Source organism: Scyliorhinus torazame, chromosome 6 (genome assembly GCF_047496885.1).
Source record: "Scyliorhinus torazame isolate Kashiwa2021f chromosome 6, sScyTor2.1, whole genome shotgun sequence".
Classification (NCBI taxonomy): Eukaryota; Metazoa; Chordata; class Chondrichthyes; order Carcharhiniformes; family Scyliorhinidae; genus Scyliorhinus; species Scyliorhinus torazame.
This window is the reverse complement of record NC_092712.1, coordinates 88320131-88335109: the sequence shown is the minus strand read 5'-3', so window position 1 is coordinate 88335109 and position 14979 is coordinate 88320131. Positions and strand designations below refer to the sequence as shown.

The 14979-nt window shown below is 49.4% G+C and overlaps 1 protein-coding gene across 1 annotated transcript in view; it reads left to right on the top strand.

Annotated features, from left to right (window-relative positions):
• gad2 (glutamate decarboxylase 2) overlaps window positions 1-14979 on the top strand; it is a 206639-nt gene that overhangs the window by 98747 nt on the left and 92913 nt on the right. The window contains exon 5 of the mRNA XM_072508448.1: window positions 14622-14712. Within this exon, the coding sequence (XP_072364549.1) occupies window positions 14622-14712 (91 nt within the window). The remainder of the gene's footprint in view (window positions 1-14621; window positions 14713-14979) is intronic.

Genomic DNA, 14979 nt, shown 5'->3' with positions numbered 1-14979 from the left:
TGACATATCTATAGAAAGCTTTAGGGTTATCCTTGATCCTACCTGCCAAAGACTTCTCATGTCCCCTCCTGGCTCTTCTTAGCGCTCTCTTTAGGTCCTTCCAAGCTAACTTGTAACTCTCGAGCGCCCTAACTGAACCTTCATGTCTCATCTTTACATAAGCCTCCTTCTTCCTCTTGACAAGTGTTTCGACTGCTTTAGTAAACCACGGTTCCCTAGCTCGACCACTTCCTCCCTGCCTGACAGGTACATACTTATCAAGGACACACAGCAGCTACTCCTTGAACAAGCTCCACATTTCAATTGTGCCCATCCCCTGCAGTTTTCCTCTCCATCCGATGCAGCCTAAGTCTTGCCTCATCGCATCATAATTGCCTTTCCCCCAGATATAACTCTTGCCCTGCGGTATGAACCTATCCCTTTCCGTCACTGAAGTAAACGTAATCGAATTGTGGTCACTATCACCAAAGTGCTCACCTACCTCCAAATCTAACACCTGTCCTGGTTCATTACCCAGTACCAAATCCAATATGGCCTCACCTCTCGTTGGCCTATCTACATACTGTGTCAGGAAACCCTCCTGCACACATTGGACAAAAACGGACCCATCTAAAGTACTCGAACTGTCGCGTTTCCAGTCAATATTTGGAAAGTTAAAGTCCCCCATAACAACTACCCTGTTGCTTTTGCTCCTATCCAGAATCATCTTTGCAATCCTTTCCTCTACATCTCTGGAACCTTTCGGACGCCTATAGAAAACCCCTAACAGGGTGACCTCTCCTTTCCTGTTTCTAACCTCAGCCTATACTACCTCAGTAGACGAGTCCTCATCAAACGTCCTTTCTGCCATCGTAATACTGTCCTTGACTAACAATGCCACCCCTCCCCCTCTTTTACCACCTTCCCTGAGCTGACTGAAATATCTAAACCCCGGCACCTACAACAACCATTCCTGTCCCTGCTCTATCCATGTCTCCGAAATGGCCACAACATCGAAGTCCCAGGTACCAGCCCATGCCGCAAGTTCACCCACCTTATTCCGGATGCTCTTTAAACCACCTTCCTGCCTGCCGGTACACTCCTGCAACTTTGAAACCTTACTCATGACCTCACTACTCTCAACCTCCTTTATACTGGAGCTACAATTCAGGTTCCCAATCCCCTGCTGAACTAGTTTCAACCCCCCCCCCCCCCCCCCCCCGAAGAGCATCAGCAAATTTCCCCCCCAGGATATTGGTACCCCTCTGGTCCAGGTGTAGACCATCCTGTTTGTAGAGGTCCCACCAACCCCAGAATGAGCCCCAATTATCCAGAAGACTGAAACCCTCCCTCCTGCACCATCCCTGTAGCCACGTGTTCAACTCCTCTCTCTCCCTATTCCTCGTCTCGCTAGCACGTGGCACGGGTAACAACCCAGAGATAATAACTCTGTTTGTCCTAGATCTAAGTTTCCACCCTAGCTCCTTGAATTCCTGCCTTACATCCCTATCCCTTTTCCTACCTCTGTCGTTGGTACCTATGTGGACCACGACTTGGGGCTGCTCCCCCTACCCGTTAAGGATCCCATAAACATGATCCGAGACATCACGGGAGCTGCCTCCTCTGATTTTAAACCTCCTTACCTGGTCCTCAATGGACCTGATGCTGGGCATGTTCCTGCCCCAGCCTCCAGCCCAGACAGACTAACCAGCAGACACTTTATACGTTGGGTGGCTTTTAATTGACCACAAAGCGTGATAGTACCCGTGAATCTGTATTATTGTCACAACTAGGCTTACATTAACACTACAATTAAGTTACTGTCAAAATCCCCTAGTCGCCACACTCTGACGCCTGTACACAGAGGGAGAATTCAGATTGTCCAAATTACCTATCAGCGTGTCTTTTGGGACTTGTGAAAAGAAACCGGAGCACCCGGAGGGCAATTGCTTCACAGCTCCAGGGTCCCAGGTTCGATTCCCGGCTTGGGTCACTGTCTGTGCGGAGTCTGCACATTCTCCCCGTGTGTGCATGGGTTTCCTCCGGATGCACCGGTTTCCTCCCACAGTCCAAAGATGTGCAGGTTAGGTGGATTGGCCATGCTAAATTGCCCATAGTGTACAAAATTGCCCTTAGTGTTGGATGGGGTTACTGGGTTATGGGGATAGGGTGGAGTGTGGACTTTGGGTGGGGTGCTCTTTCTAAGAGCCGGTGCAGACTCGATGGGCCGAATGGCCTCCTTCTGCACTGTAAATTCTATGATTCCAGTACGTAATGTTACAGCTAAAAAGATTGTGGAGGAGTTACTTAAATTCTTTACTATGAAACCCACACAGACACAGGGAGAACGCGCAGACTCTGCACAGACAGTGACCCAATCCGGGAATCGAACCTGGGACCCTTGCATTGTGAAGCAACAGTGCAAACCACTGTGCTACCGTGCCGCTCCCACCTGCGTTGACTTTGGGAACAACCAAAGGGTAAAATTCAGGCCGTGAACTCAGAACTCGTCATGGCATGTTGTGTACCAGAGTAAAATGCACTTTTAGTGCAATTTTTGTCTAATTATTACCTGTACAGTCTGATTCACAGATAAAATATGTGTAATAATTATCACAAACATTTCACACTAGTTTTCTTTAACCATAATAATGTATAACTACTTTTGTAATGGACGTTACGTGATAAAAGCAAATAAGAACAATGTGACTGTGGCAATCCAGCGAGAAGTATAACTCATCCTGCAGGACTTTTGGATTGGTGTATCATTCATTGTTTGAACTCATGACCTGAATTCATGGTAGAGTGAAAATCATATTATCTACTCCAGCGAGAGGCTATTTATCAACAGCATTCTCTCTGCAAGCCTGGTAGCATTATCTATAAAGTACCAGATTGTAATCTGTAGTGTTATGTGGTTGAATCCCAGTCTTGAGTGACATTCAGGCTTTTTTGTCTTGGTTGATTGAGTTTCGGCAATCCTTAAAGTTTTTAGTGCTACATACCATGGAGAAAGGAAAGGGCAGGAAGAACAAAAGATTTCAAAAGACAAGAGGACCCAACCTACTGCTTCCCAGTGAATTACTGCTTCCCAGGTTTTCAGAGATGCATTCCCCACTTCCGAAACAAAGCATTCGGCCCAGTTCACAGACATGCAACTCCCTTAACTAATTACACTGATCGCAGATCTCATTATTCCTCAGCATGGTGGGAATGTACAGCAGGGAAAGAATGGAATTTATAAAATGTTAAATATGCAACAATGACTTTAAAGTTCCGACTGCATTTTTAAAAATGTTTTTTGTTTTTTGCCTGTCCAAGTCTTATTAACTTTCCTCCTATTTTGTCGATGGATTGGATTAGATTTGTTTATTGTCACGTGTACCGAGGTGCAGTGAAAAGTATTGTTCTGCGTGCAGCTTAGACAGATAATTTCTCACATGAAAAGAAAATACATAGGGCAAACATAAAATATACAATGTAATATATAGACACAGGCATCGGGTGAAGCATACAGGAGTGTAGTACTACTCAGTAGAGAATATGTGTGAAGAGATCAGATCAGTCCATAGGAGGGTCGTTTAGATGTCTGGTGACAGTGGGGAAGAAGCTGTTTTTGAGTCTGTTTGTGCCTGTTCTCAGACTTTTGTATCTCCTGCCTGATGAAAGAAGTTGGAAGAGTGGGTAAGCTGGGTGGGAGGGGTCTTTGATTATGCTGCCGGCTTTCCCAAGGCAGTGGGAGGTGTAGATAGAGTCAATGGATGGGAAGCGGTTTCGCGTGATGGACTGGGCGGTGTTCACGACTCTCTGAAGCTTCTTGCGTCTTGGGCCGAGCAGTTGCCAAACCAGGCTGTGATGCAGCCAGATAGGATGCCTTCTATCGTGCATCTATAAAAATTGGTATCATGGGGGCAAAGTGTCGCACAAGACCATGAGCAGAATTCTCCCAAAAGATCCTAAGGGTGATCTCTGTGGGGGGAAAAGTGTTGTGAGTCCCATTGGGTGGATCGACTCAATCCAGGTTGCAATCCACCCACATTTGGAAATTCTTTTGCAGCCAGGGGTGCTGCTTGCCATGGGACACAAGGAAGCTGGCAAGGCTGTGTCCTCAAGAGATTGGGTGCCTTGTCTGACCTCAGCATCACCCGACAGTGCCCCCTCCTCTTTCCGGCAACCCCCACCCCCCAATCGTTGGCAGAGACCTCCCAAATTCTTCAATTTCTGGCATCAGGCCACCCCCTCCACACCCCGCCATGGGTTCGGTTAAGGCACCCCCTCCCCTCGTTCAGGCTTCCTCTCCTTTCAGGGCCCATCCCCCCTTTCAGGCACAGCCTCTTGGTATTGCCAGGGCACTATCCAGCCGTGTCCCTGACCACCCAGGGCATACAAAGACCTCCGAGCCCCCCATCGTGGTCATCACGTCTATCCAGAGAATTCAACAGTGGCTGCGAGAGGGTCCTCATTGAGGAATCCTTGCACTTCAATATCTGAATCGTGCCAGCTGCTTCTATGGGGGAAAGGTACCTCCAGTGCAGGAATGTTCCCCAGGCACCAAAGGTTGAAAAAAGTTTAGTCCAAAAACTGCTCTTTCTAGGAAGCACTTCAGAGGTAATGGACTGTGGCGTGCTATAAAAACATGCAAAGTTAAGCCATCCTTTGAGATAGCCTTCAGCTGTCAATCAAGAGGCTGGTAAATGTCAATGGGGTGTGAAACTCAATGTAACCAGCTAACTATAAACGGATAAAAGCAGGCATATATCAACAGTGAAACCGCAGAAGCCCGTAAAAATCTACAAGGCATGAAATTTAATGTAAACAAGAAAGTACAAAGGGAAAACTTCAAGGGGAGTGAAATGGGATGTAAACAAGCAAGTATGGAAATCTTCAAGGGGGAGTAAAATGCTCCTCCAAAAAACAAGCTGCAGATTGTCTCTGTCCTGTGTTGCGATTGCAGGACAGACAGGTGGCAGCAATTCTTTGCCTTGTTATGGGGTGTAAACATGAAAGATCACGGGCTTCAAGGCTTCACAGACTTCAAGCGACCCCCATCCAAGGGGAGACCCCTGCCCTGGCCCCTCCAGCCTGGCCCAAGCTCTCAAAACACCAGCTTCCTTGGCATCTGGCCAACAGCTGCTGTACCCTTGAGCTCCCTGGAGGTAAGTGGAGAGAGGTACTCACCTCCTTGGTCCACCTGGGAGTCCATGGCACTTGGTCCCTGGTTTTAAGAACCAGTAGTGGTTCGCGCCCAGGTCCTGATCACACCAGCTGGAGCACAACGGGAGAATGAGAACATTTTGCGGCCAACGCTCATTTCCGGACTCTCCCGCAATTCTCCCAACATAGCAGGATTTGCACCGGGTATAACGCGGCCGGAGAATTGCCCCACCTCGTATCTCCACTAAGGGAATGAGCAACCTACTCACACCTAGGGGCCAGGATTCTCCCCTACCCGGGGGGGGTCCCAGCGGGATGGCCTGGCAGGAACCACTCTGGCGTTGGGCGGCCCCAAAGGTGCAGATTTCTCCGCACCTTTAGGGGCCAAGCCCTCACCTTGGGCGGGATTCTCCGACCCCCCGCCGGTCGTCGGCCCCCCCACCCCCGGCGATTCTCTGGCCCGCGATGGGCCGAAGTCCCGCTGGCGTGAATCAAACCACCTACCTTACCGGCGGGACTGGTAGCGCAGGTGGGCTCTGGGGTCCTGGGGAGGCGCGGGCCGATCTGGCCCCTGGGGGTGCCCCCACAATGGCCCGGCACACGATCGGGGCCCACTGATCCGCGGGCGAGACTGTGCCATGGGGGAACTCTTTTCCTTCTGCCTCGGCCATAGCCTCCGCGATGGCCGATGCGGAAGTGACCCCCCCTGCGCATGCGCGGGGTTGCCGTCAGCAGCCGCTGATGCTCCCGCGCATGCGCGGACTTCCGCCGGCTGGCGCAATCCCTTCGGCCCCGGCTGGTGTGGCGCCAAAGGCCTTTCCCGCCGGCCGGCGGCCGCCAACCACTCCGGTGCGGGCCTAGCCCCTCAAGGTGAGGGCTTGGCCCCTAAAGGTGCGGGGAAGTCCACGCATGCGCGAGATCATCAGCAGCTGCTGACGTCATCCCCTCGCATGTGCAGGTGGGGTGTCACTTCAGCATCGGCCATTGTGGAGGCTATGGCAGAGGCGGAAGGAAAAGAGTGCCCCCACGGCACAGGCCCACCCGCGGATCGGTGGGCCCCGATCAAGGGCCAGGCTACCGTGGGGGCACCCGCTGGGGCCAGATCACCCCACGCCCCCACGGACTCCGGAGCCCGCCCGCGTCACCAGTCCCGCCGGTAAGGTTGGTGGTTTGATTCACGCCAGCGGGACTGGCATGACAGCAGCGGGACTTCAGCCCATCGCGGGCCGTAGAATCGCCGGGGGTGGGCCCACCGACTGGCGCAGTGCGATTCCCGCCCCCGCCGAATTTTCGGTGCCAGAGAATCGGTGGCAGGCGGGGGCGGGATTCACGCCGCCCCCCCCCGGCGATTCTCCGACCCGGCGGGGGGGGTCAGAGAATCCCGCCCAGGGTTCTGGAAATCACTCAGTCAGTTCTGGTTACATCCATGGCGGTGTGTTCACAACTTCCTCTTAATGGAATTGCTGTGACCATCAGCGTACAATGCGGGAAACCACAGATGCACACCTTCTGTTTCATCATTCTACGGTACAATGGAGTGGAAGAGTATCTGCTGCACACCTTGGGAAGGATTCTCCCTTCTGGGGACTACGTCCCCACACCGGCGGGAAAACTGGCACCAACCACTCCGGCGTCACCAGCCCCTGACAGTGCAGAATTCTCCAAGTTTTCGGGGGCTAGTTTGACAGCGAAGTGGTTGGCGTCGCTGCAGCCAGCGGCGAAGGGCCGGTGTGAGTTTGCGCATCCGCGGACTGGCCGGCGTATTTCCGCGCATGCGCGTGGGTTCTCTTCTCCGCGCTGGCCCCCGGGTAATATGGCGGAGCCCAACAGGGGCCTGGCGCGGAGGAAAGAAGGGCCCCACGGAAATAGCACGCCCTCAGGATCGGTAGGCCCTGACCGTGGGCCAGGCCACGTGGGGGCCGCCCTGGAATCGGATCCCCACATGCCCCCCGCCCCCCCCAGGACCGCCCCCGCACACTGACCTGCCAGGTCCCGCCGTGCGTGAGGTGAGTACTCCACGCCAGCAGGACTGGCCAAAACTGGACGGCCACTCGGACCATCGGGGCCCGGAGAATCGCCGGGGGGGGCCGCTGTCAACGTTCCCCAACCAGCGTGGTGGGAATCCCGCCGGCCCCCGAAAAACTGCGCCGGAGAATAGGGCATCCTGCATCGGGGCGGCGGGGCAGGATTCGCGCCTCCCCCCAGGGATTCTCCGACCCGGCTGGGGGTCGGAGAATCCCGGCCCTTATTTTTATTATCAACAGATCCTTGGGTGAATGGGTAAATACAGGGAGAAAAACTGATCAGGGAATCTGCAACATAGTGGGAGAACCTTAAAATTAGATCTAGCCGCCCCTGAATGACCTTTCCTGATCCAATGTGATGGCTGAAAGGAACACAACATTTATTCCTTTGTTTTAGAATCATTTAGAATAGTTCTTCTCTGCTTCCGGTTTCTGTGTTCATCAATGAGCAGAGAATGTACCTTCGCCAAAGACAGAAATGAACTGTAGTATGTGGACAATGATTTATTTTCCTTATCAAAGATTCAATATATGATTTGACTTGCATTCAAAGAAGCACTGTGGAGGACTTCAGGGCTTCATGACTAAATCTGACAGAGCCAATGACTCCAACACAGGTTTAACTTCCTCTCGTGATAATGTTCCGGTAACACACACCAACTGCTTCAAACTGGCACAGCAAATAAAACTGGAATCTTGGAACAAGCTGTTCCTTTCCTCACACTATTAAAGTAACAATAAAAGCCAATTACGTCGCTGCTCTTTCACACAGAGCCTAAGCTTGGTCTTTACCATAGCTGTCCTTTCACATGCAGTCAGATTGAAAGCAAATAAAAGGCCAAATGTGCACAGTGAATGTTAATTAACTTGCGTCACTATGGTTACTAAAAGACAATACATTGTAAGCAACAACTCATTTGCAGTAGTTGTACAACATAATGGCCTTCTTTATACAAAAATATCATTTTCAAATGTTGGATGGTACAATAGCTGCTTTTATTATGCTCTAATAAGTTGAGATGTCTGTGGACTTATTCCAACTTTCTTATATCTCTGACACTCTTTTTAATCATTACGGGATATCGTTTTAAACATTACGGACCAGGTTTTCCAAAATCCAGGACAAATTTCCAATCAAGGTCAGGATTGGCAGTGGACCAGCATGCACTTTTGGCACCACCAGCTGTTGAGCCGGTTCCCTTCGTTAATCCCAACCCCAAGTTACCCACAGAAAGGCCGGGGTCGGATTGGCTGCTCACCAGCAGGTAGCCAATTATCGTCAATTTGGTTTAATTCATAGGCCCCTTTCTCAAGTCAACTGGGATTTCCAGTCAGCAATGCAGGCAGCCCACATTTGCCTGCCCCTCCTAGATCTTGCCCAAGCAGTGGTGGCAGTTTTAAAAATCAAAAAGAAAAATTACCTGGCCTTTGCCCCCTCCGTCTCCATCTTCAGATCAGCAGGAATGGTGGCGTGGATGCCGGTCTGGGAGTGCTGGAGGGCCCTCCAGATTTGTGAGCCTGCCTGCCAACAAGGCAAGCCCATTCCTTGACTTTTAATTGGCACTTCATTTCAAAATAGCAGTGGGCATGTCTATAATATGCCATGCGGAGTCGGAATCCGGACCTAACCCCCCAAGTTAGTTCCAACCCCCAAATGAAAATTCAGCTCCCTGTGCCAGCAGGTCATCCTTACTGGCAGCTTTGAGTCTAGAGCGACATTGCCCACAGTTTTACAAAGATTGAACCATAATAAGGAAGTCAGAAAGTTGGAATAAGTTCCATTAGACCTTGTGGAAAGAAATGGTAACAATTCCCTTTCACAGAAGATCACTTTGTGCCTGAGATTACATAGTCACAAGCAAAGAGTTGTCGGGCTGGATTCTCCGTTGGCAGACGGCAAAATCGGGAAACGCAATTGGCCGGAGAATTGGTTCTGACGGCAAAATCACGGTGGCCGCCGATTTGACACCTGTCGCCTCGACAGGGGCGTCAATGAGGTTCAGAACGCATGTACTGTAAGCACCCTTTGCATGCCATTAGCAGGCCTGAGCCGGTATATTCTCCGGGGCCTCTGCTATTCTCCACTTCCGATGTGCCAGGTTACCAATGGCGCAGTTCACTTGTGCTTTTTAAAATTGTGAAACCGCCGTCTTGGCTGCTGAGGGAGAGAGGGGGTACAGAAAGGGCCCAACATCTCCATAGTTTACTGACAGTTGTGCCGCTGGCCGGGGAGGCTTCTGCCAGGGACGAGGGAAGTATAATAATCTTTATCAGTGTCACATGTAGGCTTACATTAACACTGCAATGACGTTACTGTGAAAAGCCCCTAGTCGCCTCACTCCGGCACCTGTCCGGGTACACAGAGGGAGAATTCAGAATGTTCAATTCACCAAAGAAGCACGGGCTGGATTCTCACGCCATCGACGGAAATCGCGTTCGGCGACAGCCGGAGAATCCAGTTTACGACCGAATCGAGGGCGGCGCCACTTTCTCGATGCTCCGCCCCCTCCAAAGCAGCATACTCGGCCTCGGGGCGTTGCCTGAGACTCATCCCCTGATGCTCTGCCCCCGACCGGCCGAGTTCCCAACGGCATGGGTCTCTCATGGTCTCATCCATCGGGGACTCAGCGTGGCGGCTGTGGACTCAGTCCAGCGCCGCCACAGTCGAAGGAGGGCAGGGACAGGGACATTATTCGGGGCTAGGGGCACTGTGGTGGGGCGGTCCGGGACACGTGATCCGGCCAAAGGGTGGCACTATTTAGCAGGCCCAGTCCGCGGGCTGCGTCCGCCATGTAGCACGACGCAGCTGTTGCAGGCCGCCGCCGTACGCATGCACGGCCACGGACCCGGATGGGCCATGGGGTCGGGTGGACGGGCACCATTGCTGCAGCCGGAAAGACAGCCGTGTGCACACCGCTGACAGTCCACTGTGAACTTAGGGCCACAGGTGGGTGTCCTCCCAAGGCACCCTCCCTAGGTGCCTTCTGGCCCCAGCCGGCCCATCAGCTGTATGGATGCACCCCCAGCGCGACCAGTGGCATCTTGTTGGCTGGGATGAGTGTGCATGGGGAGTGTAATGTGTATGTGCAGCTTGTTGGCCTCCCGAGTGTCAATCACGGACCCAGCGAATCTGGCTCTGTTTTTCATTGGAATCGGTTGAGTTCCACGTGACGCCAGTGCTAGCTCCTCCACAGTCGCTGAATCAGTCCCGGTTTGGCACCAGTTTTGTTGATGTGAAAGTCCACGATTCTTGCCCCGGCGTCAACACTGAAGGAACGGAGAATCCAGCCCATCATACTTTATTGTAGAACCACGCAAGGGAATTTGTTTAGTTCGCACTTAATCTTCTGTTGATCTAAAATATGGACACTGTTATCAGACTAAGAAATCAACTTGCAAAGGCTAAAATAACCAATTTAAATTCAATCACACTTAAAGTAACTCACAAAGCAAAGAGAGAAACAGATCAGTTTTATCTCTTACAAATTCTAAACTTTGTTCAGGGAAAACAACACAGCAAACTAAATTGTTCCATTTTCTCCTCCTATGTGCCCAGTCTGGATCAGAAAAACATGGTGGCAAAAAGTTTCCATCCTAATAAATAACTTAACTATTCCCATCATTGAGCCCCACAGCTATGCACTAACGTGCACCAGACTGTTAGGGTTTGGTGAGTTGTGATTTGAAAATCACCTTCTGGCCCTCCCTGACCTATCAATAATTTCCTCAAGGCATTCAATCGTCTACTAATTGGAGATGATTAGATATGTAACCACACCACACACCCCAGTCCCCCTCTCCCCACCCCCACCCATCTTCACTTTGAAAATTCCAGCACATTGCAAAAGAATTGGGACATTGAATTGGGATCACTATTTTCAAAGTGTACTCATACCAATCTTGCCTCGAAGGGCAATTGAATAATCCGAATTAAATGCCAGTTGAGGCTCAGTTGGTAGCAATCCTGTTGCTGAGTGAGAAGACTGTGCATTTAAGTTCCAGTACAAAGTCAGGAGTGCAGAAATCTAGGCTGATTTTCCAATGGAAGGGTACGCTATTAAAATGCCATGGAATCCCTACAATGCATAAGGAGGACATTCGGTCCATCAAGTCTGCACTGACTCGTCAAAAGAGCTCCCTGCCTGGGCCCACTCCCCCGCCCTATCCCTGTAATCGCACCTAATCTGCACATCTTTGGACTGTGAGAGGACACTGGGGCACACCCATGCAGACACGGGGAGAACATGCAAACCCCACACAGACAGTCACCCAAGGCCGGAATAGAGCCCAGGTCCCTGGCGCGGTGAGGCAGCAGTGCTAACCACTGTGCCAGTGGGGCCACCCAATGTGCTGTCTTTCAGATAAAACAGTAAACCCAGGCTCTGTCAGCTGTCTTGGGCAGGTATAAAAGATCCCATGGCACTATGGAAATCTTTCTATTTCCGTGCTATAAAATGTTTCTATGAGTCAATGACTATTTCAAAGAGAAGGAGGAGAATAACCCCCTCTGTTGTCCTGGCCAATATTTATCCTTCAATCATCCTCACAAAAGCAGATGATTTGGTCATTATCACACTGCTGTTTGGGGGGTGTCTTGCCATGTGCAAATTGGCTGTTGTATTTCGTACATTGCATCAGTGCCTACCCTATTCCTTTGTCTGTAAAAAAAAAATGATATCATGAAAGATGTAAGAGCAAACCTTTAATTATGTTAGTGTACAATAATTAAAAATCCAAATCTAATTCATGCATTGGTCAAAAGAGAGCCATGATCTTGCAACAGAAGTGTCTCTCCTTGGACTGCCATTTAGTAAAGCAAGTGGAATCCATCTTACTTACGGTATTTAAAACTGATAAGACAAAAAAAAATCTGCCTGGCACAGTTACGGATATTTTGAAACACTTGACATTCCAGCATTGCTGCTAATGACAGCCTGAGGTTGATGGGAGTGCTGTCATATAAATGATGCAATACTGCCATCGCTGTAGGTGACATTCTCCTGCTCCTTGGGAGTCAGTAGTTGTCACCAGACTTGTTTTGCATTGCTAGTCTGTATGCTCCTTCCCCAACAGCCACAACAGCCCTTGCTAAGCAGTTTTATAACACAAATGGAATATTAAATGTCTAATTTGGAATTTGAATTATTTGATGGAATCAAGTTATGGGTTTGGATTTTCATCCCTGAGGTGGGTAATTGGAGCTGAGAAAATTCTCACCTAAGAATAAAGTGCCTGAAAATGAGGGACCTTTTTTGCCTAGGTTGGACAGGTATGGACTGGAATCGGGCCGGCTGACCCAGGAAAGAGGGAAGCAGCCACAGTGGTTGCTAGGTTCGGGGATGGCCTTGTGGTTGTGGAACTTTGTCCCGGTTAAAATAAGAACAGGCCTTCCAGCCCTCATCCCTCATACTCCACACACTCCCCAAGCCCCATCCATGCAACCTATTGCCCCCCCCATCCCCCGACACATTCCCCATGACAGTTCATGCCCCTCTGCTCAGCTATGCCCCTCTATCCCCTCCATGTCCGTCATTCCCCGATGCCAAGCAAGGTCACTTCCATGCCTATTGACACAGGATAGACTGCATAGAACCAATTAACCTTATCATGACGTTGGGATGTATAAACAAAAAAGCTTTCAAAAAAACAGTGGGGTGAATTCTCCACTTCCCCAGCAGCATGTTTCTTGGTGGTATGCTGTCGCTGGCAGCGGGATTCTCCGTACCTGCAGCTGGCCAATGGGATTTCCGATTGTAGCCGCCCTGCGCCACCAGAAAACCCTTGGGTGGAGTGCGCTGCTGGTGGAACGGAGAACCCCGCTGGCGGAGAATTCATCTCAGTAAGTCATTTGTTACTTCCACAATTTAAAAAAGTAATTACACTGCAGCCCAATTATATTGTCAATCATCCAGACTCTTTAAATTATTAATAACAGAAGCTGCAAGCCTTTGAGACCTCTTAACCTTGTGTGTAGAAACAATGTGAAATATGCAGCAGAGATAAGGGAGCCAAAGTTGTGAATTAACCAATGTTTCCTCTGGAACTTGGGTGTTTCAGTACTCTAATGGATGTTCAGATTCACAGCCAAGCATCATAATGAGGTTTGTCTGAGAGCCCAGAAATCCACTCACCTGTGATTAGCCTCTGATCTCTGCTGTCAAATGTACTACGTTTATTTTCACAAGGTTAAGAGATTTCAAGTGTATGCAGTTTCAGTTATTGATATTTTAAGGGGGCAGGAGTATTGATACAATTATTGTCCTGCAGTTAAAGGACTTTTTTAACATCGTAGAAAGTAATGAAAAGCTGACTTTTTCAAAACTTATTTACAGGCCCTATTGTCGCTATGGGGTTCATTTGTTCTATATAGTGAATAGTGAGTAAATGGGCATGGAAATGCCATAGTTTAGCACAGGGGCATGAGGGAAAATGGGGAGGGGTTGGTGGAGGGGCATAGCTTAGCATAGGGGGCATGAGGGAAAATGGGGAGGGGGTTGGTGAAGGGGCATAGCTTAGTATCGGGGCATGGTGGGGCAACGGGGGAGGATGAGGGCTTTGCATTGGCATGGGGGCATGAGAAGATCCTTTTGAACAAATCTTTCACAAGGTCCTTTCATGCAGATTAAAGTTCACAACACCACTGAGGCGCTGTGGTTCTCAATTCTTTAAAAATCTGACCCAAATCCACTGCGGGGGAATAGGACATGCCAATCTCTGCAATGGAGCTGGCCAATTTGGGTGTGTCAAGTGCAGACTTGTGACCCAAACTGGCCCACACCCTTTAAAGGCACTCCCGGAAATGAGACAGCCCAGAAATGGGAACAAAAATAGAAAATTCTGGAAAAACCCAACAGGTGTTGCAGCATCAGTGGAGAGAGAAACAGAGTTAACGTTTAGAGTCCATATGACTTTTCTTCAGGGCTAAAGAGAGGGAGGAATGTGATAGATTTTATACTTTTTAAGAGGGGCTGGCCCAGAAGTGGGGTTGGGAATCCCAAAATCAGGACTTAACCACCATTTTTAAAGGGACCCTTAGTCATCCCAACTTGGTAACATTCGAGCCCAATGTACTCATTAAAATCACAATGATGTGTCATATCAGGGTTGAACCTCAATATTTCTTTTCCAACGATCATGCATGAATCTTGTTGAATAGTCATGCTATTGGCTTTATAGTGAACTCTCTATGCAGCACTGTTTCAGGGCAGTTTCAAACAGGGGTAAAATAGTTGTGAATTGTGACTGTGCAAAATAGCTTATTGGTTGTTACTTCAGTGTCGCGGAATCTACACTGCAATATAAATACAGCAGATTAAAAACGCAAGGACATTATCGAACGGATATTTGGCGTGATTCTATTGTACAAATTCTGCATTACGTTTTCTAAGAAAGAACCTTTTTTAACTCAACATACTTGAGGCAAACATCCACAAATTGACACTAATATGTTGTTTGTTCATATAGGCCATCCTAGATATTTCAACCAACTTTCAACAGGATTAGATATGGTTGGTCTTGCTGCTGATTGGCTTACCTCCACTGCTAATACTAACATGTAAGTGTGCTGTTGTCGCTGCATTGTGAATCGTATGAAGTGTTTTTGTTTTGCCTCAAGTGTCAGTGATTGATCTCCTTAACCTGTGAGATAATTGAACTCATTTGTTCTGAGGCTCAGGTGCAGGCTGGAGGCAGGGGCACATTCTCCTCAGACAGGTTTGAGACAGCTACAGAGTTGGGTGGATGCTGAGTCAGGCAGGTTAAAAAGTATGCCTCCATCTACAGAGACATTGACCCAGTTCTATTCATGATTGTCAGGCTCCCT